The sequence below is a fragment of the Trichoderma atroviride genome, chromosome 1, assembly GCF_020647795.1.
Source record: "Trichoderma atroviride chromosome 1, complete sequence".
Classification (NCBI taxonomy): domain Eukaryota; kingdom Fungi; phylum Ascomycota; class Sordariomycetes; order Hypocreales; family Hypocreaceae; genus Trichoderma; species Trichoderma atroviride.
In genome coordinates this window covers 5959519-5984863 of record NC_089400.1, presented here as the reverse complement: position 1 = coordinate 5984863, position 25345 = coordinate 5959519, and the positions used below count along the sequence as shown (strand labels likewise).

Genomic DNA, 25345 nt, shown 5'->3' with positions numbered 1-25345 from the left:
AAAAGATGGCAGTCGTGACGTTTCTGTGATACTGGAGTAGATGCAATTCACCACATCTTGGCGATGGATGGATGGCACTCGAAACTGCAAAAAGATATGTCACTGCGTAATCTGGGAATCGAACCCAGGGCTCCCCGACGTTGCGGATGGCAACGGAGAATTTTACCACTAAACCAATTACGCTTTTGATTGGTGTCTGGCGATGATGTGGAAGTCAAGAAGCCTGCCGAGAGATGGTGTCGTATCCTCGGGTCATCGCACCTACCTACTCCAAACTTTCCCATTCCTCGTGTTTCCTTTTCTCTGTTGCTGCCCACGAAATGGAAATGCTACACTTTGCCACCATACAGTAAAACGCTTCTCGCTCAGCCGCAACACGCTAATGGTCGAATCACCATGGCGCCTCAGCCGCGAGACGCTTGAATCGCTAGTTGGCCGTCTTAGCTTCACATAACGCGGTATGGCACGGCACGGCACGAATGGCGGAATTTCCTCGATGGTTTTCTAGAAAAAGGGGACCGGTTCAAGGGATACAAGTCTTTATGTTGTTTGTTTTGATACTCGCTAATCTTTGAGCAAGCGTTGAGATTTGGTTCACCTTTCTTGGTTATTGGAAAGACATCATGGGCCGTCGTCCTCCTGTCGCAAAGTTCTCGCTCGCAGTTCGCAAGAACAGTTTGTAACTTGTCCCGTTATTCTCTCTGCTTGGGACTAATTTCACTCTCCTAGTTCGCGATGAGTGGGAAAACAGAAAACCAGACTATGAAGATAGGATTTCCGCCGTGCTGGGTGCGCCGTGGAAAATCGACATTGATCTGCGCCAAGTCTGCGCGTATGCTGAGGATGGATATGCGGCCGAGGCTCCTGGTTCCATGATTTCAGGGTATGTTTACTCATGTATTGGAAGATTTGATCTAACATCATCGTTTGCTTTAGGTACATTGACGGCGTCTTGTATCAGCTCGTCGCTTCATCACCAAACATGGCGACAAGGGCAAAGAGGAGCTCAACACCATTGCTGCGGCGCGAACAATCACCATGGACCTGGACGAAGGCCAAAAATTCTCCTACTGCGGCTGCGCCGTCTCTGGTACAGGATCCCTCGTCATTCTCTTCAGAGAGGGATATCTGGGCACCAACATCGACGATGCCTGCTCGCTCGACAACTTGGAGAATGCCCTCAACGCCGCCCCCAGCACTGCGTCGGCCCGTCACCAGCCCATGAGCTTCATCGCGCGCGCAGCCATTAGAAGCGACTGGGATGCGCAGACAGACGCAATCAAGCGGCAGCTCGGCGAGATTCTGGGCAGGGACATTGCCCTGGAGCCGCGGTTCGAGCAGGCCTTTGACAGGCTGAGCGCCGCCGCCGGAGATGGAGATGCATCGTGGCAGCGACACCTGGGCGCGTACCACAGGATGTACTACGAGAGTCTGGCGTCGTACCTCGTGCACCAGAAATTCGGCGAGGATGACATGCTGCGCGAGGCTTTCCACGAGGGCATCGACAAGGCGACGGTGGTGTTTCGCATTGTTGGCAGGGAGCAGCTGAAGCGCTCGGCTTACAACGAGTGCGTCATTGAGGATGGGACGTTGATCCTGCAGGTACGTGCAAGTCTGGATCTCGAATGGGCTTGAAAGGCCCGCTGATTAATGCCTTTCTCATTGTTAGACCACCGCCGAGTATTACGGCACAAACATTGCTGAAGTTGCCAACACGCTGATGGAGCAGCTGTAGACAAGAGCAGTGAGTCACGCTCCATTGTCTCCGGTGTGCTGGCCCTGCCCCCGGCCATCAAAATCCATCCGCTGGCAGACAACTCCCTAGACCGAAAGCGAGTGGAGGCATCGCTGTTCACCTACAGACGGGCTACACGTGTTGATGCAGGGCGAGGCGGCAGGGCCCTGGCGATTGTGGTTGGCTGGATGGTGGGCACCTGGTACGCAGTGCAGGGCCCACCGCCTTTGAGGCAAGAGATTTGATGCGTGACCGGCCGGTTTGCGTTGCAGGGGAGTAAATGGCTGCGATTAGGAGTATAAGACACGATAGAAGGCTGCAGATGTCTTATTGACTTGTTGTTTGCATATGCACATGCAGTCTTTGATTGCTTTTGATTGCTTGATTGATCGGCCTGAGCATCTGCAAGGCATAGTCGCCCAACTGGTGCACTCCAGGCATACCCCGCGAACATACCCAAGACTCGACTCGGCGTGCCAGCGTTTGCCGTTGGGAAACTGCATCATCTTCAAACTGTTTAATACCATTTTTTCACCCTCGTTGAATACTCTATTTTTTATTTTGTTCTCAATCACTCAAATCCCTGGCATAGAGGTATGTGAGCCATTGCTGGCGGTATCCAATCTCTGACACCGATAGCCGCTAATCTCACTAAACGCAGCGCACTCACCGTCCATCGCTCACTGGAGCCATGCCCGCGCCCAACGCAAAGCCCCTCGCAGACCGGGCCGCTGCAAAGCGCCAGGCCGTCACCACCGTCTCGGCCATCGCCCTCGTCTTCATCCTATGGCCAGAGCGCTTCATCATCTGGCGCAATCTCTGCTTCGTGCCCGTCGCGGCCTGGCTGACTGCGCTGGTCTTTGACCTAAAGCATGGCGCGCTCGACGCCTGGGATGACAGAGTCCCGGCCTGGATGAAGAGATTCATTGGCGCAGATGACAGCAGCAGCAGCTACAACAACAGCAGAAGCAGTGGAGCTGGAGCTGGAGCTCGCTATGGCTCAAGTCGAGCCAAATCCACGACAATGCCCGAGTATGTGCTCATGCATCTTGGGGATACCGTGTCTCTCGTCAAGAAAGAAGCTGCACGGATCTGGGAAACTGTTAGCCCAATTCTGACCGAATGGTTTCGCCAAGTCATCCATTTCCTCACCTCTCAAAGTCCGTACAAGCCCATTCGCCTACTTCTGGTGCTTCGTTTCTAACTGTTTTGATCCCTGTAGCATCAGCAAACCGGATGCCATCACCAACATCCTCGCCTCGCAAGCCAAGCCCAGAGTTCACCCAGTACTACGGCATCTTGGTCAAGCTTCCCCGCGGTCCCAACGTCACAGCTCCTTTCGCGCCCCCATTTCGGATGCGAGAAGCCTCGGACAGGATCATTCCGCGAGAAAGCAAGGATGCCTCGGCCGTTCCGTCAGTGCTCAGCTCTTGGGACGTTGATTCTCGCATCTCGTTTCTTCTTGTCGAGAAGACGACCTGGGATGACCGAGACCTGACGCTTCGAAGCAAGTTGGCGGCTGGAACCCACTGGAACATGTCGGCTCAGGGCCGCGGCAACCTTCGCAGGGAAATGGACAGGACAGAAGTTGCACAGATTAGCGGCATCGAAGTGATTGGCCTTGGAGACGGGGAATACGATGCGTTGAAGAAATGTCGTCAGTGTAAGTGCTCTATAACTCAAGCAGTACAGTTTTGTCGACAATGGCTGAATAGTCTTGCATATAGGTTTCCGCGTCTTGTGTCAGGACTGGAAGTACATGCGGATGCTCTGGGACGACGTCGACTTCGCCGCCATCCTAGCATTCCTGGTGATGGGACCATCCACAGCCACAAAATCAGCCCAGATCTATCGAGCACTCTGCATGCTCAGAGCAGATCAGGCCGAGGTCCCAAAACGAGGCGGGCCAACCATTGACTCGTTCCTGATAGCAGCAGCAACAGGCGGGCTTGCAGCACCCTTTGTGCTACCGCTCATGGCAGGCGGCTTAGCGGCTGCTGCCATGAGGAATCGCAATGGTGCACTGCCGGAGCAGAGGAGAAAGGCATACAAGAGCCTGATGATGCAATTCCCAGAGCTCAAGGCGCTGTTTGACGCAGAAGAGAGGGAACACAAAGAAGAGGCCATCAGGAAGGACTGCGCCGATGAAGACGAAGAGTGGAAGGACGAGGGCGAGGATTACTACAACGACGCTTTGAATCCATTTGATTGGTGACAGGCGCAATCATGAATATGCGCGAAAGAGTCTGAAGACCCGCGCTTGCAAGCATATAGACTGAATTTGTTTTTCTCTTCTATTCTCCCCTAGATATGACGGACAGCATGTCAAAGTACAGAACAGCATCGAGTCATCACCTTCCACGTGCATACACGTATCCTACGCGACTTATAGAGCGTACATGGCTTATGACGACGCTTGCTCCATTCCAACTTGAACCGGCTTACAATCCATCCAGAATGTTTCCCGACCAGCCTAAAAAGCCAGCCCCAGCTCCATCAGCACGGACTTATTTTTCCTTGGCCAGAATCCGGGCTGTGGCGCCCTCCCCCACGCAGCCAAAAGTTCAAAAGCCGCGCCGCCATTTAAGCCAGCCGAGAGCTTGGCCTGCGAAACGCCGCCGTCGACAGCCTATTTGGGAAGCGAGATCGGGGCGGGAGGAGCGTCTGTTGTTCTCTGGGGGGAGGATTTTGAACAAGGGGATGCGACGCTGGAGGGGTTTGCATGTGCTATAAATTGTTAAACGGGCGGAGGAATTGACTTGCTTGTCGACCAACTACTTTGTAGCGGACAACGGAATATTCTCGCACATACAAACCGTTTGACTCGACGTGATTGCGAAGAGCAGAAGAATACAAAATCGTCACAATGGTTACGACTTCGTTCAAACTCAACAATGGCCTGCAGATGCCAGCTCTTGGTCTCGGTATGTCTCTCATTACCCGCTTCACCCAGTAATTCGAAGAGGGGCCAATTTCTTCCATGGCGGGGGAGGGGCAATCTGAGCCAGCGCGACAAAAAAAAAGAGAGAAGAAGAGAAGCAGAGGACAAAAAACGCTAATGGCCATTTCAAATTCTTGTAGGAACATGGCAATCTCAAGCTGGCGAGGTCAAGACGGCCGTTTCGTACGCGCTGCAAAACGGCTACAAGCTCGTCGACGGCGCCTACTGCTACGGCAACGAGGACGAGGTTGGCGAGGGCCTCAAGGAGGCTTTCGCCGCGGGAGTCAAGCGCGAGGACGTCTTTGTCGTGACCAAGGTGTGGGCGACGTACAACACCCGCGTTGCGGAGGCGCTGGACAAGAGCTTGAAGAGCCTGGGGCTGGAGTATGTTGATTTGCTGCTGGTGGTGAGTAATGGTTTCACTTGTCACTGCTGCATGTTTGCTAACCAATTCATCAGCACTGGCCTCTTCTGCTAAACCCCAATGGTGAGAGCGAAAACTTGAATTCTGAAGGAAGCGAGGATTCAAATGGTCTAATTTCAATATACAGGCAACCACGACAAGTTCCCTACTCTGCCCGGCGGCAAGCGAGATGTCATCCACGACTACAACCACGTCGACGGCTGGAAACAAATGGAGGCCGCTCTCGCGTCTGGCAAGACAAAGTCCATCGGCGTCAGCAACGTATGTTCCTCTCTTTCCCCTTTCCAAGAACTCTTGTTTAACAACAATGAAAAAAACAGTACAGCAAGCGATATCTCGAGCAGCTCCTCCCCAACGCCACCGTGGTCCCCGCCGTCAACCAGATTGAGAACCACCCCAGCCTCCCCCAGCAGGAGATTGTCGACTTTTGCAAGGAAAAGGGCATCCACGTCATGGCCTACAGCCCTCTGGGCAGCACGGGCAGCCCTCTGATGACGGCAGAGCCGGTAGTCAAGATTTCCGAGAAGAAGGGCGTTTCCGCAGGAACAGTCTTGCTAAGCTACCACGGTATGTTTATTCGTTTTGTGCCCCAAGGCTACTATGCTAACCCATAACACAGTCAACCGTGGTAGCACAGTCCTCGCAAAGTCTGTTACGCCGTCGCGCATCAAGTCCAATTTGGAGATTGTCGCTCTTGACGACGAGGACATGAAGCTGTTGAACGACTACTCAGACGACCTGACCAAGAAGGGCGAGCTGAAACGCTACGTCTACCCACCATTTGGCGTTGACTTTGGCTTCCCCGATAAATCATAAAGTAGAGCAGAGTAATAAATGAAAAGAGTATGTTTACAGTATTAGAATTAGCTACCAATCGCCATGATATATTCCCAACCACAAGTTTCTACCCCTTCTTCTTTTGGTCGTAATGTCATCTCATAGCCTCTTATCTGAATTTTAAACTATTTATCCAATCATTTCTTCGTGTCAATCACAACCTTGAGAACCAGTTTACCCTCGCCATCCTTGACTTTTCCCGCCAATTTAAACGCCTCTTGCACTGCGTCAAGGCCCTTGACTCGATGTGTGATGAGCTTTTCCAGGTCGGGGAAAACGGGGGGTTTTCTTGTGCAGCATTTCAATGGCGTCGGCATACGTATTGGCATATCTGAAAACGCCAACAATGTCGACCTCGCGAAGGGCAGCCGCAGACAAGGGCAGAGTGAGAATGGGGGTGCCCATGCCGATGATGAGGACCTTTCCGCCTGGTCTTGTAGCCTATTACAGTTTCATAGTTAGCCAGAATGAAGAGGGAAAGGAAAAAAAAATCAACTTACGTAGATGGCACTCTGCACGCAAGATTCTACACCGGTGCACTCAAACACGGCTCCAACCTGGCCGGCCGGCACGCCTCCAACTTTGACATTGCCCGCCAAATCCGCGACCTGCTGCGCATACGCCAGCTTCTCGTCAATCGTCTGCGGCCTTGCCATTGGCACGACAAAGCCCGCGTCGGCAAACCCGTTGTTGACGGCAAAGTCCACGCGGTCTTTCTGGATGTCGGCGATGATGACTGCCGGTGAGCCCATGGCCTTGCTGACGGCCGCGGAGAGAAGGCCGACGGCTCCTGCGCCAAAGACGAGGACGGGAGTTGAGGCCGGGAGAGCAGCGCGGCGATAGGCGTGTAAGGCGACGGAGAGAGGCTCAATCAGGGCGCCGAGGTCACTGGAAACGCCGTCGGGGAGCCTGTTGTTCATTCAACATGCCATTGTCAGCTCATCATTTCACGCTTTTTATTCACATAGACAAAGACAACAGGGCACATACTTGTGAACCCATCGCGCAGGGTGGTTGATCCTCTCCTGCAGCGTCCCCTGCATGTGCGGAAACGCCTTGGCCGAGCTGCGAAACTTCATGCCTTTGCAGATGTTGTATCTGCCGCTCTCGCAGTAGTCGCAAGACTCGCATGGCAGGCCAACCTCGAGCGCGACACGATCGCCCGGCTGGAGGTTCGTGACGGCGGACCCAACCGCGACGACTGTGCCGCTGGACTCGTGGCCCAGCGTCAGCGGCTCGCGGACGAGGATGTCGCCATTGCGGTAGTGGTTGTAGTAGTGCAGGTCTGAGCCGCAGAGGCCAGTTGAGTCGATGGAGACTTGGACCTCGTCTGCGGCGGGAGATTCTAGAGGGCGCTCAATCTGTGATGGGGAAGCTGTTAGCTGAGGGGAAGCTCTCTTTTTGAACAGGCTTTTTTTTTTTTTTTTTTTTCATACAAACTGAAGGTCTCTCTCGCCGAATAAGACGGAGGCTTTGACTGATTCAACAGACATGGTGACGAAGAGAAAAGGAATAAAGAAGATGGCAGAGTGGTATCCTGCAGTTGAGAAGAGACGGATGTTGCGATGAGATGATGAACCGACTGCCTGTCCTCACTATGCTCTCTATAGACAATTTATGTACCACTCAAAGATGATTTTTGAGAATCAAGATGAGAGAGAAGATGCCCAAGTAAATCCAATGACACAACAAAATGGTTCCCAAGCTCCGATATCGACCTCAAGTAAGCAAACCAGATTCTCCGTCTTCACTGACATCAAACGATGCAGCCCGGGCCCCAATTGCCTCGCTCCGCCCACAGACCCAAAGCAAGCCCGCCGAACCCACCAGTCTAAGCCGCAATGACCCGAGCCGAAGCCTAGAGCGAGAGACACAGGCCTGGAAAACACGCAGAGACGTGGAGATTGCTTGGCCTAGGCGCTCTAATGGCAGCTAATCGTAATGGCAAGTGGCCTGTGGCACATCGGCACCAGTTGCCGGAATAGGTGGTGCGCTTATTCAACTTCTCCAAATCGCGGGGCAATAGCCGATGCCCCTCCATACTCAATCCCAGGAGACGTTGATCTAAGACGGATTTATTCATCCCGTTGGTTGTTTTCGGGATTTGATTTTCTTCAAACATTTATTCAAATACCAATCGCCCTAAGTTTTTTTGGCCTCTTTTGGATTGATCTTCCCCCCCTGATTTCATAAACAAGGAAACAACACAATGGCATCCTTCTTCTCCCTCGAGGGCTCTACAGCCGTTGTCACCGGTGCCACGAGGGGCATTGGCCAGGCCGTTGCCATTGGGCTTGCCGAAGCCGGCGCAGACATTATTCTCATCCAGGTAGGGTTCAATTGCCGACTTGCTTGGTTGCTGGGCTGACATGGAAGTGTTTTCGCTGGGACTTAGAGAGACACCACGTCGACAGCGACAAAGGAGGCCGTTGAAAAGACTGGTCGCAAAGCATGGGTCTTCACGGCTGATCTCGCGGTCCAGGAGCAAGTCGCAAACATTGCCAAGGATGTCACCGCCGCCGGCCACAAGGTGGACATTCTGGTCAATTGCGCCGGCATCCAGAGGAGACACCCTTGCGAGGAGTTTCCCGACAGTGACTGGAACGATGTGTGTATATGCCCATCTTTTAGAGAAAGATATATGGCTGGTCCTACGTAAAGCATTGTGGCTAACATGGGCAAAATCTCAGGTCATCCAAGTCAACCTCAACACCGTCTTCACGCTCTGCCGCGACTTTGGTCGCGAGATGCTCTCCCTGCCCGTCTCCCCCGTCACCGGCCGTCGCGGCAGCATCATCAACTTCGCCTCGCTGCTCACCTTCCAGGGCGGCATCACAGTCCCCGCCTACGCCGCGTCCAAGGGCGCCGTGGGCCAGGTCACCAAGTCGTTTGCCAACGAGTGGACGGCTAAGGGCATCACGGTCAACGCCATTGCGCCGGGATACATTGAGACGGACATGAACACGGCGCTGCTGAACAACCCGGAGCGGCTGGCGGGCATCAGCGCGAGGATTCCCGCCGGCAGATGGGGGTCGCCTGAGGACTTTAAGGGTACGTCGGTGTATCTGGCCAGCAAGGCCAGTGGGTATGTAAGTGGGCATACGCTGGTGGTGGACGGTGGATGGATGGGACGGTAAAGAGCCTGTCTTTTTGGATGTTGGAAACTGGGTTGTATATAGACATAATGATACCTAGGATGATGGAGATGTTTGCTTCTTAATAACGACCAAGACATAATGCGGTCTTGGCAAACTGGCACTTTAATGGGACTATTTAGCAAAGGTGTCCATGGCAAGATAGTCGTGCTTTGAAAATTAAAGAATTTCTATTACATGTCCAGCGAATTCATCCCACCCATCCATCTCTTTATCGTGTCGGTGACGTCTAATATGTAGTCATCTAGAACCGTTCTAGATTTTACTGCCTGCGCCGGAGGAAAAAAACAACAAAAAAACAATCAGCTGCTATGCAACGTAAAAACAAAAACAGAATAAAAGGCATGAAATCTCTACCCCAGAGAGGAAAAAAAAAAGCCACATCATTATTACACATGTCCCATATCGTGATTGTGGAAAAAAAGGGGGTTGGGGGTCTTAGTGTTTACTTTTGCCTCCCTCGTAGTAGTGGGCCATCTGAAGGCCAGCTCGTCGGAATCCGCACTTGACGTAGAAGCCCTCGTTGGCGTCGCTGCAGTCGAGGATGCTCTTGTAGCAGCCAATCTTCTCGGCGACGTGGTCGAGGGCCTGGATCAGGCGGAGGCCGAGCTTCTTGCCCTGCTGATCCTTGGCGACAGCGATGTCTTCGATGTGGCCGACCTTGCCCAGGCTGTGGATGCTGTACAACAATAAGGTTAGCTGCTGGCTGTCTTGGATGCGAGGAGCCAGAAGCCTCAGGGGTCAGGGGTACACGCAGTTCCCCCGAGGATTCTTTTTCGCCTTTCCGACTTACAATTTGTGCTCGACAATCAGGGCACCGGTAGCCACGACAGAATTCTTCTCTCGGGCAGTGTCCTCAATGCAAATGATGTAGTAGCTGTCCTGGGCCAGCATGTTGTCGAACTGCTTCTGGAACTTCTCCTCGCTGACTTCGCCAACCGTGGTCAGCACGCGGAGGCAGTCGAGGAAACCAGAGCTGTAGTCGGTGCGACGAAGGGCTCGCAGCTTGTAGCCGTCTGGTAGGGTGGCCGAGACAACCTCGGAGATGAGGTCTTGAGAGAAGAGGCCATCCTGGTCGGCGTCGGTGATGGTGATGGGAGGGATTGTGGCGGCGGGAGACATTGTGAGGTTGGATTGATTTTTTTTTTTGTATGAACGAATGGACGAAACGAGCGAGCGAGCGATCGGAAGAGCTTCAGAGACGAAAAGGAGGAGGAGCGCAGCTGTTGTCGATCTTGGAGAGTTGGCCCTGTGGCTTTGTGCTAGCGTCGGACAAGGAGAGAGACGGTTTCAGTTGAAAATCAATCAGTCAATGACGCGGATTGAGATTGCTGTATAGGAGAGAGAGAAGAAGAGAGAGACGCGTAAGAAACGAGCGAGACGACGTTGTGACAGAGGGCTGACGGGAGAAGAGGCGAGAAGCGACAAGGAGAGTCGAAAAGCAAGAGAGGGATTTAGGGTGACGATTCTGGCTTTGGAATTTAAAACAGGTCAAAAACCAGAGCGGCACAAGGCCCCAAAAGCTAGACTGTGGACAGGGCGAGGCTGACACTGACGCCGCTTTCGGGGTGTGCGAATAGGATCCCCAAGATGAGATACGAATGGCATAAAAATAGCAGACGCTAGGCTGGTTGTAGAATCCTCTTACTCGTGCTTGTAGTATCTGATGATTTCCATCTTTGCGTCTTGCCTTTGAAGCTGTATCTTCCTACTTATCCTGCATTCCCCTTGTATGTTACATGCCATGTAATATAGAAATCAAGACGCTTCCCCTACATTAAGACCTCATCATGCCGATGAAACCAGCCAAAAAGCCAGAGCCATGCGAGTTTCCATCTCATTCATTGATCCTGCATCAGCACTTTAGCAGCATCGGTGGTGCTATCAGCTCAGCCCAATCCCAGCCAATGCCCTGGAACTGTGCCCTGATGGCCCGCTGCTAGTGGCTGTCGCGGGACCTTGGCCAAGGCGGAGGCGCAGCGGCACACCAGCAAAGACTGGACGACACAAGGTGCTGAGAAAATGAAATAGAAAGATGATGCTCCATGGAGAGCAAAATTGCGTATCGTACAGGTGATGTGCAAATGCTCAGATGATATTCATGCAATACTCAGTGTAATAGTTTCAAACGCATCGTGAGCATCACCCTGAGCCCAAGATCCGCATCCCCTATTCTTGGCTGCAGGAGCTGTGGTAGAGATGGAGCCCCACCGCGCTGGCAGCACTAAATACAGCGGTTGAGCGCCCCAAGCACAGCAGCCGCAGCGCTCCTAGCAGCTCAGCTCAGGGGCATCTACCCCGAAGCCCCTCCCCGAAGCGTCAGTTGGACCTCGCACCTGCGCATTTTATCCCCACCCCCGTGCTTATGGTTTTGGCGCAGCCGCATCCAGATCAGACGGAATATGTGCGACATCCATCATGTGAAAATCGCTGAGAGCGTGTGGCAGCAAAATACATACATGTTCCTTCAGGCTGACGGTAGTCTGCCAATTGCAGAAAATTCAAACAAGCAACGTTAAAAGTGACATGAAGGATGACATAAAACTTGAAAAATTCCCAATGCCAACAACGCCGTCCTTTATTCTTTGCCCCATCTTCCTTGATTAATGCCTCTGCTCCACCTAATTGTACAACACCAACTTCAATTGATAGAAATGAAATGGACAGCAAGACCGTCCTGAATGATATCCGTACAGCCGCGTCTATGAGAAGCAATCATATTGGCCATCTTCTTAGCCCGAAACCAGAACCCATAGCCTGTTTCCCCAAGTTAGCAAATGTATGGAAAAGGCATAGATAGCAGCCCGACTTACAAGAAGAAAATCATCAAAACTCCAAACATCTTGGCAATCAGCCATCGGTTGCTCGATACTCGCGACCAGTACTTCATCAGCTCGCGCTGCGCTCCGTCCACATTGTCCACAATGTCGTCCGTGTTGGCGTCGATTCTCTCAATCATCTCGCTCTGCTCGGCAACCATCGTGGCCAGCTGGCCAAAGATGCCGCCCAGCTCGTTGATTGTCCTCTCAATGGCCTCAATGGCTTCGCCTCGCTGCTGGATATACGAGTTGGCCGGGTTCGCCTCTTCCATCATCATCAGCTGCTGATCGCCCATGGGGCCGGGGTTTAGCGATAGGGTGTCGTTGCCAGGCGCAGGCGATGCTCGGTTCGGGGTCCCGTATAGCGGCGATGCGGATTGCTGCAGGGACGGCTGAGAGTGCTGCGCATGCTGAGACACTGAAGATATAAAGTTCTCGGTGCGCGACCGCGACGCTTGAATGTTCTTTGTTCGGGCTTCCAGCACGTCCTTGAAGTTGACTGAGACATCCGTCAACTTGCCCTGTAGTAGATAGACGACGTTTTTGTTGTGTTCGCCTTCCTGGTCTGCCTTTGGGTGCTGCTGTTTCGACATTGTCTGCAGGGCGCCGATCTGCTGGTTCAGGGAAGACAAATCTTGCTTGATGACGAATGTGAGCTCGTTGATTTCCACAGGCCGGTCGTCAAAGAGGGTGCGGCGCTTTGCGACTGCTCATATTGTCAGCTTGTTTTGGTCTTTTTGAATTCAAGACGTCGCAACTTTTTCCAATTCCGTCCAATCATTCGAAATCCCACCCAGCGAAACATCAATCCTTCGATATACAAGTACTTACGTTGCGCCAGCTTTTCCAACTTGCCCATGGTGGCCGAGATGCCTCTTCCAATCTCCGCCGCCTTCCTGGCAAAGTCTGATCTCCTCACTCGCCCATCTCCATTTGCGGCCGACTTTTGCGCGTCGTTGAGCAGCGATTTCCGCTGCGCGCTCGCCTTGTTTGCATTCTGGCGGCGCTGCGCCTGGGCGAGGACCGATTTGAACTCGGCGGTCCGGTCTTGGATCGATGCGACGGCCATTTTGCGATGGTCTGCTGTGCTGTATCCCGGACTGCGACCCGCGCGTCTGGTGTATTCGAGGCCCTATCTGTTTTCCCTGCTGCTGGGTAGCCTCGTGGCCGAAATATCAAAGCCGCTAGCCGGGGGTAGGCTGATGGATGGAGCAGCGGCCTCTCGTCGATTGCTAGTCGCTGTAGAGTATGGAGAATAGAGCGTGATATTAAGAACGGAGTTGAGCTCTCTGCCGGCAGCCGAGGAACCAGGAGTCGAGGCTGAACTGGAGTAGGTAATCTGAGAAGATGGTCGTGCTGTCGCGGTCGCTTCGGAAATGGCAGATTCAGGCGGGCTGATGGCGCGGCAAGGATAGGTTAATTAAAAACAAAAACTAAGTAAGACGTAAACTCGAAAAAGGTATAAGGAGCGAAGTCCCTGCTGAGGGTCGAAATGATGGGGTTGAAGACAAGACGATGGTTTCGTTCGTAACGGCGGCTCTAGCGTACAGGGAGATTTGATGAATCCACGTTGTTCGAATTGCAAGGTCGCCACACGTGCGTCCTGATTGGACCAAAGGCCGACAAAGTACCGGCATAGAGCCTGCAGTAGGACGAGGTACTTGGGCAAATCGTATTCTACCTACCTAGGTACTTATTCAACCAAGGCCCAGGCCGGTAGTGGATAGCGGGCGCCGGGGTGGGCATAGCCACCAGAGGACTCGTAAGGAGGATCCCGTCTAGTTCACGGCCTGGGCTGAGTAGCCTCTACCTTGTTTGATTATGGTTCATGGGGGACACTTCTCGATCGACTCCGGTACCCAGTACCTGGCATGATGCGGTTCTAGGCCGTCCCTCCAGGCCTTGGAGCCTGTGCCGTGCCATCATCGATCCCGTCACCAGCCACAGGCGCTGCAACGCGCCAGCCTTTTTGCTTCCCCCCCAGCATTTTGCACCGCATAACGCTGGGCAAGTGGCCAAGTGCCAGTGCAAGAGCACCCATCTCCTGCCTCAAAAGTGCCACCACCGGGTTCGCGCCTTCCTCCTCTCCGCATCCTCGCCAGATCGTCACAAATCTCTGATCGCGGCGCTTGTGTTTGATTTTCTGTAAAACATCAATATTATTTGTCGGCGTCTTTTATTATTTCCTCGGCTGTCTTCTCCCGTGTAGCCCCTGCCGACGACTTACTCCGCTCCAACTGATAATTTTCGCAAAATCGCAAATAAACCATCTTACTCGTTCTGGTTTCTGTATCATCTGCGGGCTTCAAAAGGACGGCGAGCAGCTGGCCACAACATCACTCCTACCAGCTATACGCCTGGAGGAGGGAGCAATTCCCATCTGACGGCCCTCTGCAGCTCTTTTTCAAGCTCGAAGAAGCATGCTTAGAGCTTAGGTCCAGACAGTAGGAACGCTTTCGCATCCTGTCCACAGACACAATGGACGGCTCGCACAACCAAGTGCGGCGAGCTCAGACTTCTCTGTACGGCCAAGCTCCCAATCCCCTCGCATTGCAGCCTCCAAACTAACCACTCGTCTTGTTCTAGAAACCAGGACTCTGCGTCAACTAGCTACCAGGTCAATGTTAAGCGCAACAAGACGCGGAAATGGGTCGAGGCCAAGGTCCAAAACTATGACGGCGACGACTGGGGGGCTGACGAGTACGACGAAGAGTCTGATCACGACTCGGCCACGCCTCCGCCCATCAACCCCCAGCTGCGCACCTTTACCGGCACCGACCTGCTACACTCTCGCCACAACACGCCCAGCCCGGCCTCGAGCCTGAGTGCGCTGCCGTCGCTGCGATCCCACGTTCCGCAGCCTCCCGTGCCGGCCAGCGAGTCTCCGCGCATTGCCGTTGCGTCGCCTGACGTGTCGGACCTCTCGATCCGCAGCGCCTCGGACTCGATTGCCAACGACCATGTGGTATCACCCCAGTCTGTGCCGGTGCGCGACGGCGACGGCAGCAGCTACGGCAACAGCTACGGCAACGGCAGTGGCAACGGCAGCAATCCGTCGTTGGCCGGCATAGCTCAGCTGCCCTCGCAGGCCCAACAGCTCCAGGGCCCAAGCGGCTTCAACGTGTCGCGCACTCCCAGCTTTGAACAGGCCGTGAAGCCCTCGTCCACTCCTCCCGTTGCTGGCGATCGTTTCATGACGCCGCCTCAGAATCCCGCCACATCCCCCCCGCCCGCGGACCAACCGCCTCCCGTCATCTACTCTCCCGATAACTACAGTCGTCTTGCGGATGACAATGAAGACTACGCGGCTCTAGCGCTAGGTCCGACTGCCACCGCTGGAAGCGATCAAGGTGCATTTGTGCCGGCACCTTTGGCTAGGGAGGATACACGTGATACGTGGGAAAGGGACGAGGAGCCTTCGTCTCATAGTGACCAGCCGGGCAGCCTGGGAATTCATCCAGACGCTGTTGAGTCTCAAATCGACCGTGGGCGAATGTCTGTCAGCCCCAAGCTGCCGGACCTTTCACGTATGTCTGCCTTTGGAACAGACCTCTTCTCATCGTCTGCAAGCAACACTATTCCAAAAGAAGCCGTCATTAACAAAGTTCATGGGGACACAGGTGAAGAGCCGACTGCCAGCCCAGCAGCCGCCCCTCCAGCCATTGACTACAATCAAGCCAGTCCATCGGCTGCAGGCCAAGACCATCCAGAGATAGCGGGCGGTGCGCCCTTTTCTCAATCCGCCGATCTATTTCCTGGCAGAAACATGCCTTCTGTCCCCCCCCTTGAGAACGCCCAGCCCCCACGAACCACGAACTGCCGTTGCCATGTTTGACTCACAAGGCACGAAAATCACTCCAACAGAGCCTCTTCAGCCGGGCAGGACGGCGTCTTTGGCAGAGATTGAGAATCCCCAGCTGTTCCAAACAATGCAGACTTACAGCACCAGCACATCGTCTCCCATCAAAGATAGCCCCCTGAAAGAGAACGACGTGCTCAGTGATGAGATCATGCGGACTCTCAGCCCTTCGGGTGTAATTGCTGCTGAAGTAAAGCCTCTCAGCGATGGCCCTCAGTTGCATCCAGCGGGAGATGGAAGTGCCGTCAGAGAGAGCAGCTACACTCTTGGAGATTACGACAATTACTGGGCAGATGCTACAGGAAGCCTAGACGATGCGCCGGCACCGCCATCTGAGAATCTCGCCACTCCACAGCCGCCTCAGCAATCGGCACAGGAACAGCAGCAAGGAGAGGGAATAGAGGAAACACTGGATCCGCATTCTTCACTCAGACGGAGATTTTCTTGGGAGGACGAGCAGCGCACTCCAACAGCAGGCCAGGCGCAGACTCCTACTCCCACTCCTCATGCAGCCCCGCCAACAGACGATGGCTCCTCTGCTCCCGCACTTCATCTTACTGCACCATCTGGCCAGGCACTTGAGCCATCCGTGACGAACCTGACTAACGAATCTCGTAGCCATAGCCCTGTATCCCAGCTGTCGCAGGCACCACCGGCGGCATCTGGCGTGGGTGCACCCCTGGCGCTTCACACATCCGTCCCGGGGCAGGATTCGTCACTCCCGGAGCCTCCCTCTCCGGTGTCTGTGTCTGTTCTCAGCGACAAGCCTTCCACCACTGCCCATGAACAGGCACGCCAATCCATTGTGGATGAAAAGCCGTTGGCTGACCGGGGATCCGTCAGTCTGGAGACGGCAACTCCACCTCGTGCAGAATCTCACCCGGCCGTGTCCTCACCGACTTCTGCAGCGTCTGTACCCGCTCCACAGACCCCTGTTCACAATGCGGCACTCCCCCAGGCCAAGGCAATGAACTTCAAGGACATCATGGCATTGTCGACGCCGGTGGAGAGGATAGGCAAGTATGGCGAGGCGCGCCAGATCCTGGCTGCCAGAGACTCTGGCCTGGACACTTGGCTGGTGCACATGACGGCCGAGCACCCCGATCTGCCGGCCTCCAAGTCTGCTCCGGGCCAGACATTGCAACTGACTACTACTAACAATGCTGCTCTGCCGGCGGGATCCCAGGCCTCCGGTCAACAGCCCCATTACCAGCAATCGCCGAGCACGGCCGGGCCCCAGAGCGGCGGCGGAGGTGTCGGCGCTCGCTCCAGGTTGGGTGGATTGTCGATGCCATCTCAGATGTCCGGCAGCGCGCTGAGCCACTCGGGCAAAGAGATTGGCAACAAGAGCAAGGAGTTCATGCATTCAGCTGGAAAGATGGGCAAGGGACTGTTGAGCAAGGGCAAAAGCAAACTGCGCGGAAGCGGGGACAAGGTATTTCATTGATTGATTTTTCTCTCTTAAGCCCCTACTCGCAGTGAGTGGGCCCGATCTATCGTCTTTCCTCTTTCATTTTCTTCCCTTGACAGGAATAATATTTCTTCTCTCACTCTCACTCACGTCTGTCACTCTCTCTTACTGCTTTCTGGATACAATGTCGGCCATCTTGAATGATGCTCTGAGATTAGAATTCTTTGTACCCGCCCTTCCCTTTATATATGGGGCTAAAAAAAGACAAAACAATTGGAGCATCATGATGTGTGAATCGTGGGCAAATGAGATAGGAATTACACGGCAAATGATCATTTGCCTCCTTTTTTTTTCTTACACCGAAAGCAGCTTCTTCCTCTTCCTCTTCTTCTTCACGCCAACATTCCCCATATAATTCTCCTCTCCGTCACACCCTCCTCCGCCACTCCCCACATGAACTGCCCTTTCCCGACTTCTCATAATGTGGTGAATGGAATATTAATGTCTTCTCTTCTTCTCTGCAGGTCGATACAGCTCCTCCGGACTATCCCGTCCCCCACAAACCGCATCGACGCTCGACATGGCGCTTCAGCCTCGAGCCAAGGCCGCAGGACGATCCCGCCCCACATACCAGCAGCGTCGAGATTGTTGAGACGACTCCGCCACAGCTGCCCGACCCGTCTCCGATCTCACCCTTGAACGCCGCATCGGGACCTGGATCGGCCTTTCCGTGGGCCGTCGACAACGACATCCAGCACCAGGACGTGTCGCCGGTCAAAGAGTCCATCGACGACGACGACCACGTCAGACTGGGCGAATTAGTAATCGCCAGTTCCTTCCTGCCCGGGGCTTATGCGTCAGCAGAGCACGAGGCAGGCGCAGGCTTCTTCCCCGCCGGCCAGCCGGGGTCGGACAACTTGGACAACTTGGACATGGTGACACCGGACGACTGGGTCATGGTGCAACACCAAGGCGAGCAGAGCCAGGCCCAGCGAATGTCCATGTCGCACCGGGCAATGGCGATGCAGGAAACCGCGGGGCCTGGAGCTGTCGGATCTGCTGGAGCTGTCGGAGCTGCAGCCGGAGCTAATGCGCCCCAACATCAGGCCTGGCAGCCACCAACCCAAACCCAAACTCAAATCCAGCCCCAGAGCGCCCAGAGCGGCCCGGAGACGCCCCAGCGCAACTCGTCCTTCATCGGCCTGCCGCCCATCAGGAGAGGCTCGACGTTTGGCCCCAAGGCCAAGGCTCGACGGGCCACGGAGCGCTTCTCCCTGGACGAGGACGACGACGACCAACACCATGCCGACGATGCCAATGGCTGGGCTGTTGCCGGCACCGACGGCAACTATGGCAACAATGGCGCTCCTCCTGGCGGCTTCGACAGGCCGGCAGCTCCCGCAGACGCCTTGATCAATACGAACAAAGCCCTTCCCCCCTCAGCCAATGCAAGGGGTACCGCTGCCGACGGCAGTCAACTTTAGTCAGGGGCAGACCCCTAATGCGGGTCACCAGTATCAGCAGCAATATCCTGGAGGGCCTCATCCTCAATTTGCCCAGGCCGGCCCTCAAAATGTGCCTCCGGGAATGCCTGCGCCGATACTGAGCAGCTTAGTCCAGAAACCTCCACCTTCAGGTTGGATACTGGAAGAAAGCCACCTAACTGCGCCACTTCAAGTCACCAAGAAGCGTTCTGGCACAGACATTGCACAGCAGTTCGCCTATAGCGCATACGATAAAGAGATTGGCTTGGAATATCCAGCTGCTCCAATGCCTCCCGCCCAGGGCCCTCCAAGTCGATTCAGGAGCGACGTGCCTCCATCATCTGCTCGGCGCTATCCAGACTTGTTTTCCCTCTCTCCTGCACAAGACCCGCGGCAGCAGCACATTCGAGGCCAAGGCGCTCCCCCTCCCCAGATGCAACAAGGCCGCCCGCCCAGAGAAGGAGGATCGGCTGGTCTCCGACAGCATCCGCAGCAACAGCAGCAACAGGGCCAATCAGACAGCCCTGCGAGTGGTGTGGCAACTGATGACCGCGGCCGTAGGAGGAACTCGGGCATCTTCAGAGACATTGGGACACGACTTGCGAGAGCCACCTCTAGAGAGCGCCGAAGCTCTGTTTCTGACGCTAAACCGCGCGGAGACGAAATGTCTGAAGCCAGCGTGGCAACGGAAGACGCCTCGGATCGAAAGAGAAAGCGAGCCAGCTTCTTCGGACTCGCTGGCCGCCCCATATCGGCGGATCAGGCTCCTCGGAATCAAGTTGGAGGTGCGGAGATGCCCACTACTGATTCTCACGAAGAGCGGAAGCGCTCTCTGTTTAGCGGCAAGATTGGCCCTGGTAATTTCTCTCGCTCGTCCACCGCAAATTCCGCGTTTGACCAAGCTGCTGGTCCTGGTGGCGAAGCAATTCCTCAGAAGAGGAGGATATCCGACATTGCCAAGGTATCCGGTATTGCTGGCCTATTTAGTCGTTCCCGTCAAGATCGGACTTCATTAGGCCCAATGCCCACATCCCAGCAGAGCAATGATGACCAAAGGCAGGCCTCTCAAGCGACGATCCAGGCACCGCCTATGCAACTGCCGTCTTTGGACTTTGCACTTGACCCGCTGGAATCAATGTCCAGCCTGGGATTCGAGGAATCACTCCAGGATTACCGCCACGAAGAGCAGCCTGCTCAGAAGCACCTTGCCAACCCTCACCTTCACTCTGCTCCTCTTGACAACCAAGCCAGAGCAGTCTCTCCGCTGTCCAATATTGTGAGCGTCCAAGACGAGGCAGCTCCTGCAGCGGTGACATCGCCTCCAATTAATCAATTAACACAGGGAATGGGCCAGGACAATTTGCAAGTCGGCCACAATCTTACGGGCGGCGAGGGCTTGGAAGCGCAGCTCGGGCTCAAGGCTGACTCGACGACGGACGAAAAGACTCCCAAGCTTCAGGATTTCATGTTTCAAGAAAAGATGGCCGCTCTCCAACTTGGCGGATTGGACGATAACGTGAGCGAAGAAGAGATTTCAAGATCACAAACAGTGTCTCCAGACATTTCCATATCGTCCAATCTCAAGGCGGAGGAGCACATCCCTGAGCGAAATGAGATTCTAATTACGCCGCCTCCTGAGACGTCTCTTCCTCCACCTGCTGGTCCTGATACCATCAATCAGTCTGCTGCTCCAAAGGACCTGCCACCACCATCGATCCATTCTTTCCCATCCGTCTCTTCGCTTCGTGAAAAGTCGGACGCCAAGTCCGTTCAGCAGGAACAAGTCTCTTTGCACCAAACCAAAGAAGAAGAAGAAGCGGCAATTTCCCGCGAAGCCTCGCCACAGATTCCAAAGTCGGAGGTATCTAGCAAAGCTGTAACGCCGGCATCTGAGCACCAGCTGTTGCACTCGCCAGCTTTGGCCGCTGTGAAGCTGCCAGAGGCGCAGAATGTCGAACCGCCAGCCACTCTCCAGTCCCAGGTTCGGCCTGAATCCCACCAAAGTCCTGAATCTCAACAGAGACCCGAGCCTCGGCAGGGACCTGAGCCTCAGCAGAGATCTGAAACTCAGCAGCCACCCACATCTCAGCAACGACTTGAGTCTGAGCAACAGCTTATAGCTCAGCAGCGGCCTACGTCTCAGCAGCGACTTGAATCTGAGCAACGTCCCGAGTCTCAGCAACGGCCTATACCTCAGCAGCGGCCTGCACTACTAGCACCAGACCAGAGACAACAGTTTCAGCATTTTTCTCAGTTATCAACTGTTCCTATTGATGGCAACCAACCAGCGCTGCAGCAGCGGTCTCAATATCCGCCCTCTGTGAGTGTTTCAAATGCCTCCATCGCTTCAGAGGCGTCGACCCCAGTCCATAGCACTCGGCAATCTGGACCACAAAACCTCGTGTCAGGACTTCCTGTCCCATCTGGGCGAGCATTTACTCAATTTCCAGACGCTTCACCTCAACCGAAAGAAAACCAGGGATCCCGATGGAAGGGATTTAGGAACCGAGTGACGGAGCAAATCTCCCAAAAGGCGCAGCCGCAGCAACAACAGCAGCCGCCGCCACAATTACAGCAGCAACAGGGCCAGGGCAAGATTCCAGTGGGAGACAAGATCAAGGCCAACAAGCTGCTGGGAGCTCTCAGACGAACCTCGAAGCAGCCTGAGCTTGTCCAAGCTCAAAGGCCTGAGCCGTCTCCCAGCGCCAGACAGCTCCCACACCCGAACCCACAGCCTCGTCCGCAGGGATATCAGCCGCAGCCTGGACAAGTGCAGGGGCAGGGGCAACGGCCTGTTGCAGGTCAATACATGCAGCCGTCTATGCAGCAGCAATCTACGCAGCAGCCCATGCAGCAGCCCATGCAGCCACCTAATCTTCCCAGAGCAAAGACTATGCCCCCCGGACCTTTGCAGCAGCAGGGCGCGCCGCAAGGCCAAACTCGTTCATCAGAGCCGCGTTATGAAAGCGTCCCGATTCCCAGAGGCTATGCAGCAGTGCACGGCGAGGGTAGAACCGTGCTGTCGCCATATCAACCCAATCCTCGTCAACAGATGCCACATGGTCAGTTTGGTCCTGTACCATCACACATGCAGCAGCAGCAGCAGCAGCAGCATCTTCACCCTCAGCAACATCCGCAACATCCGCAACAACATCTGCAGCGACAACGGCAGGGAGCTCACCCTCCACCCATGAGTCATCAGCATCAGCACCATCAGCCTCAGCCGGCGCAATATCACGGGGCCCAACAGTCACCTCTAATGGTTCAAGGCCCGGTTTCGGCACCTTTGCCTCATGAGAGACCTCTGCATATGAGATTTCCATCCGATCCTCGGTCTGACTACTTCAACTCCCAGAGCCCCAGCTCGCTGAATGCCCAGCACAATAGGCATCATTCCCAAAGTAGCCAGAACAGCAAAGCTGGTCTACCACGGCCATCCAGTGACTTGGGCGGCAATCTGGCAAAATCGCAATCGGCCAGCCCAAAGCCATCTGAAAGAGAGAACCTACCTGTCGCAAATGGTCTTGGGTCTGCCTCGCGAAGCCCAGCTGTGTCGGTAGGGGCCGATCAGAAGCCAGATTTGAAACATGAAACAAAATCAGACAAGACTGCCGAATCGACTCGAGCTTCAAGCCTCGGCATAGATATAGAAAAGGCTCAACAGCTGGAAGAGGACGATCTTTATTCTGCTACACCTAGAAAGCTAGAGAATGGCGTGCAACCCACTGTATCTCGAACCTTGTCGAACGAGCAGGCGGAAGCCGCGCAGGCAAACGTGAAGCGATCTAATACTGTGGTGGCTGAATTAGAAGACACCGAAGAAGCACGCAAGCGAGCCATTAGACTGGCATCACAAGAGGAGAAGATATTCTACGAGCCCGAGGACGAGACGCCCAAGATGAGTGCGACTAGCTATCCCGGCCAAGAATGGAACCCGTTTGGCGAGCAAGAATTTGCAGACTGGAGAGAAGAATGAACTATCTAGTTCGCGGTACATACGACAAATTGCTATTTCTTTTTCCTTTACAATTTTTTTCTTTTTCTTTTTTTCCCCTTATATATTTAATCCAGCTCTGTAGTTTCTCCCCTAGAGAAGGACATATGTGTCGTTTCAGATACCCAATTCAGTTTCATTTGTACAAATGGCATGGATCAAAAAGTTGGAAGAGAGAAGAGCGATTTTGACCAGAGAGAGAAATGGAACGCTACAAGGGGAAATTGATTTGCAATCATGTAGCTAGACACAGATACAACTTGACTAGAATGGGTGTTTGTCAGTTGATGTAACAAGACTTTACTGTTGTTTTAAGCATGTACTATACTTGCTATAAGTGGCCTGTATTATATTCTCAGTAGTTTACTGTTGTGCATAGAAATCTCAACAGAGCCATGATTACGGACTCCTTCGGTTGCAGCAAAAACGTTAATCATACGTGTCCTATTGGAGCCACCTCATAGTCTTTCATTGTTACTCCGTAGGTTGTTGGTATCTTCATGTATAGATCATCACGTTGTCTAGTTAGTAATCCTGCCCTGCTTTAGGTAACATAGCGGCTCTTCCGGGGATGGAGATGAAATGATGACGGAATCGGTCGGTTTAGCAAGGCTAGCACAAGCCTCACATCACGAAAAGAGAAAATGTCGTCAAGCGTGCTCCGCATGAGGTACGGAAGTGGTAATATGATTTGGGGACTAGACTGGTTTGCGCTCAATCTTAATTGACGGACGCAGTACGGAAATGCCTTTTTTCTCCCTAAACGCTGAGAATGTACTCATGTATACAGTAGAGCGAGTTAGATGGTGACGATGACGCGTTTGCACTACGCAGACTATTTTGTACCCATCTGCTGTACGAAATGTCACCCTGCAGGTACTTTTTAAAGTAGAACTGGGGAATATCGCTTTTTTTGACTGTGCCTGTCCGTTGAAGTTCTTGAAAGCGACTAGCTTGGACGCAAGGTTAGGCGATTGGGAGCTGCTCTTTTTTTGCAATCTGTACGGGGTGGTGAACGCGCTGTTTTGACGAACTGGTGTTGGCAATAGTCTGTATCTGTACCTAGCTGCCCCCATATATCTCAATGCAGAGGACATCTGATGGGGATTTTGGTTACGAGCGCGCTCGTATGAAATGGATTGGCAAAAGTGTGATACGAGGCCGCAGAGATGGGGCGCGCGCAAATTGTGCCTGATGATCCTCGTCAGTTTCAGGTAGTGGATTGGCAAATGGCGTAGTAGACAAGTGAGAGTGATGGCTCGGCTGCTTTGGAAAATACGAAGCGAGTATAGCAGTAATACCACCTGCTGCTAGCGGATGAGTGAACGGTAGACGGGTACAGGTGGCTCTATCGATGGATTTGCTTCGTAGATGCGTTGGACTTTTGTTTCTTCTGAGGGGGGGCCCCCAATAGTTGGGCCTGTGGCGAGGGCGCGGGGGCCAGCTATTGATGCTTGTGATGGGCAGCTATTGATTGATGTGACGACGATGGTGATTCAGAATCAATTGGCCGGGTTGGTGATGTGACGATGATTTGTTGGCAGGCAAAACGTGTTGAGTCTTGTCTCATGCGCTGTTCTTGTCTCTTGTTGTGCTCACGGGCTCAAAGCAAGGAGTACAGTGGTACCTAGGGTCATCAAGAAAGCCTCGGAAGCAGCAATTGAAAGGCTCAATTGGCTTCTTTTATCAAAAGCGAGCGTGACTGCCAAAGATGCTTGCTGCTGACTGGCATGGAGGCGAGAGGCTAACGGCACAGGCTACATGCGATGGATCCCTCTAGGCGCTCCAAGCAGCGAGATACCCCCTGCATCTGAGAACACCTGACGCGCCTTTGCAGGGCCTGGATGCGCTGTAGGCGCTGTAGGGGCCGCAAGGCAGCTGGTCCTTTTTTTCTGCACGGCGATGGAGCCTCGTCCCTGGTACCCGTACGAGGCCCGGAGTTTAGACATGTATCGAGCAGCTGCATGCGAGCGAGAGGCTCCCTGTTTTAATGGCTGCAGGTGAGGAACCTTCTTGTGCAGTAGCACGGCGCAGGACCTTTGTAGCATCGGAAGAAGGCACAGCAAATGTCACCCAGGTGGTAGCCGTCGTTGCTTTTTTTATTATTATTATTATTATTTCAAATTACTAGATACGACAATGCGTATTGCGTAAATTCATAGGTAGGTTGTCTTCTTCCCGCGATGCCGGCTATTGGCAGCTTTGGCCTCTTTAGCCGCCAGAATCAATCAACAAATGATGACATGCAAATAATTATGGAAAATAAGGAAAATAAAAAGCATCGAGACCACTCGCCGGGTACAGGATACATGCGCATCCAAGGATCGCTGCCGCCTAAATCGACACGATACAACGCGCTACCCCAAGTACCCAGTACGGGCCCTTGCGTGTTGATGATGGCGTCGCAGCGTCAGGCCTCTGTCATTCATTGGCTATTTCTGCATACGGCGCTGTGCTTTGGTTGGCTGCGATGGGGTTGTTGCGTTGAGCCTTGGTGCCTGACAAAGTGTCTAAGAAACGAGCGAGCTGAGAGAACAAGAGTCAAGTGAGATGAAAAAAAAAAAAAGTCTCAGCCGCTGTATACGCTGCGTTGCCCAGAAAAGGAAAGTATTGCCTAATCTGGGTTAGGGTTATCGGACGGGCAGCGAAAAGGCGCTAGCGTCTGCAGGTACCTTTGCATGTCACT

At 53.8% G+C, this 25345-nt stretch overlaps 9 protein-coding genes and 1 non-coding gene across 10 annotated transcripts; 6 read left to right on the top strand and 4 right to left on the bottom strand.

The window, feature by feature from the left end:
* Positions 1-103: 103 nt before the first annotated feature.
* TrAtP1_002154 lies at positions 104-183 on the bottom strand. The gene has a single exon. It is a non-coding gene; the product is annotated as a tRNA-Gly (tRNA).
* Positions 184-623: 440 nt separating this feature from the next.
* On the top strand, positions 624-1735 carry TrAtP1_002153 (uncharacterized protein; the record flags this gene model as incomplete). Its single annotated transcript, XM_066111332.1, has 5 exons — positions 624-675; positions 730-883; positions 937-949; positions 1003-1602; positions 1670-1735. The coding sequence occupies 5 exons, from the start codon at positions 624-626 to the stop codon at positions 1733-1735; spliced, it is 885 nt and encodes a 294-aa protein (XP_065967406.1).
* Positions 1736-2083: 348 nt separating this feature from the next.
* Positions 2084-3950, top strand: TrAtP1_002152 (uncharacterized protein; the record flags this gene model as incomplete). The annotated part of the gene is made up of 4 exons (XM_014085060.2): positions 2084-2329; positions 2397-2895; positions 2958-3398; positions 3463-3950. 4 exons carry the CDS (start codon positions 2084-2086, stop codon positions 3948-3950), a joined length of 1674 nt encoding a protein of 557 aa, XP_013940535.2.
* Positions 3951-4058: 108 nt separating this feature from the next.
* On the top strand, positions 4059-5955 carry TrAtP1_002151 (uncharacterized protein). The gene is made up of 6 exons (XM_014085565.2): positions 4059-4659; positions 4817-5082; positions 5136-5163; positions 5228-5361; positions 5421-5667; positions 5720-5955. Exons 1-6 carry the CDS (start codon positions 4602-4604, stop codon positions 5914-5916), a joined length of 930 nt encoding a protein of 309 aa, XP_013941040.2. The 5' UTR covers positions 4059-4601; the 3' UTR covers positions 5917-5955.
* TrAtP1_002150 (uncharacterized protein) lies at positions 5956-7886 on the bottom strand. The gene is made up of 4 exons (XM_014085566.2): positions 7374-7886; positions 6928-7298; positions 6438-6846; positions 5956-6378 (listed from the first exon to the last, which is right to left on the bottom strand). The coding sequence occupies exons 1-4, from the start codon at positions 7428-7430 to the stop codon at positions 6166-6168; spliced, it is 1050 nt and encodes a 349-aa protein (XP_013941041.2). The 5' UTR covers positions 7431-7886; the 3' UTR covers positions 5956-6165.
* Positions 7887-7954: 68 nt separating this feature from the next.
* On the top strand, positions 7955-9216 carry TrAtP1_002149 (uncharacterized protein). The gene is made up of 3 exons (XM_014085567.2): positions 7955-8266; positions 8333-8545; positions 8628-9216. Exons 1-3 carry the CDS (start codon positions 8147-8149, stop codon positions 9072-9074), a joined length of 780 nt encoding a protein of 259 aa, XP_013941042.1. The 5' UTR covers positions 7955-8146; the 3' UTR covers positions 9075-9216.
* A 314-nt stretch (positions 9217-9530) lies between these two features.
* Positions 9531-10214, bottom strand: TrAtP1_002148 (uncharacterized protein; the record flags this gene model as incomplete). The annotated part of the gene is made up of 2 exons (XM_014085568.2): positions 9531-9771; positions 9886-10214. 2 exons carry the CDS (start codon positions 10212-10214, stop codon positions 9531-9533), a joined length of 570 nt encoding a protein of 189 aa, XP_013941043.1.
* Positions 10215-11178: 964 nt separating this feature from the next.
* Positions 11179-13531, bottom strand: TrAtP1_002147 (uncharacterized protein). Its single transcript, XM_014085569.2, has 3 exons — positions 12743-13531; positions 11906-12617; positions 11179-11849 (listed from the first exon to the last, which is right to left on the bottom strand). Exons 1-3 carry the CDS (start codon positions 12978-12980, stop codon positions 11825-11827), a joined length of 975 nt encoding a protein of 324 aa, XP_013941044.1. The 5' UTR covers positions 12981-13531; the 3' UTR covers positions 11179-11824.
* An 858-nt stretch (positions 13532-14389) lies between these two features.
* TrAtP1_002146 (uncharacterized protein) lies at positions 14390-15746 on the top strand (the record flags this gene model as incomplete). The annotated part of the gene is made up of 2 exons (XM_066111331.1): positions 14390-14433; positions 14498-15746. The coding sequence occupies 2 exons, from the start codon at positions 14390-14392 to the stop codon at positions 15744-15746; spliced, it is 1293 nt and encodes a 430-aa protein (XP_065967405.1).
* Positions 15747-18627: 2881 nt separating this feature from the next.
* TrAtP1_002145 (uncharacterized protein) lies at positions 18628-22641 on the top strand (the record flags this gene model as incomplete). The annotated part of the gene is made up of 1 exon (XM_066111330.1): positions 18628-22641. One exon carries the CDS (start codon positions 18628-18630, stop codon positions 22639-22641), a length of 4014 nt encoding a protein of 1337 aa, XP_065967404.1.
* Between the last annotated feature and the right edge of the window lie 2704 nt (positions 22642-25345).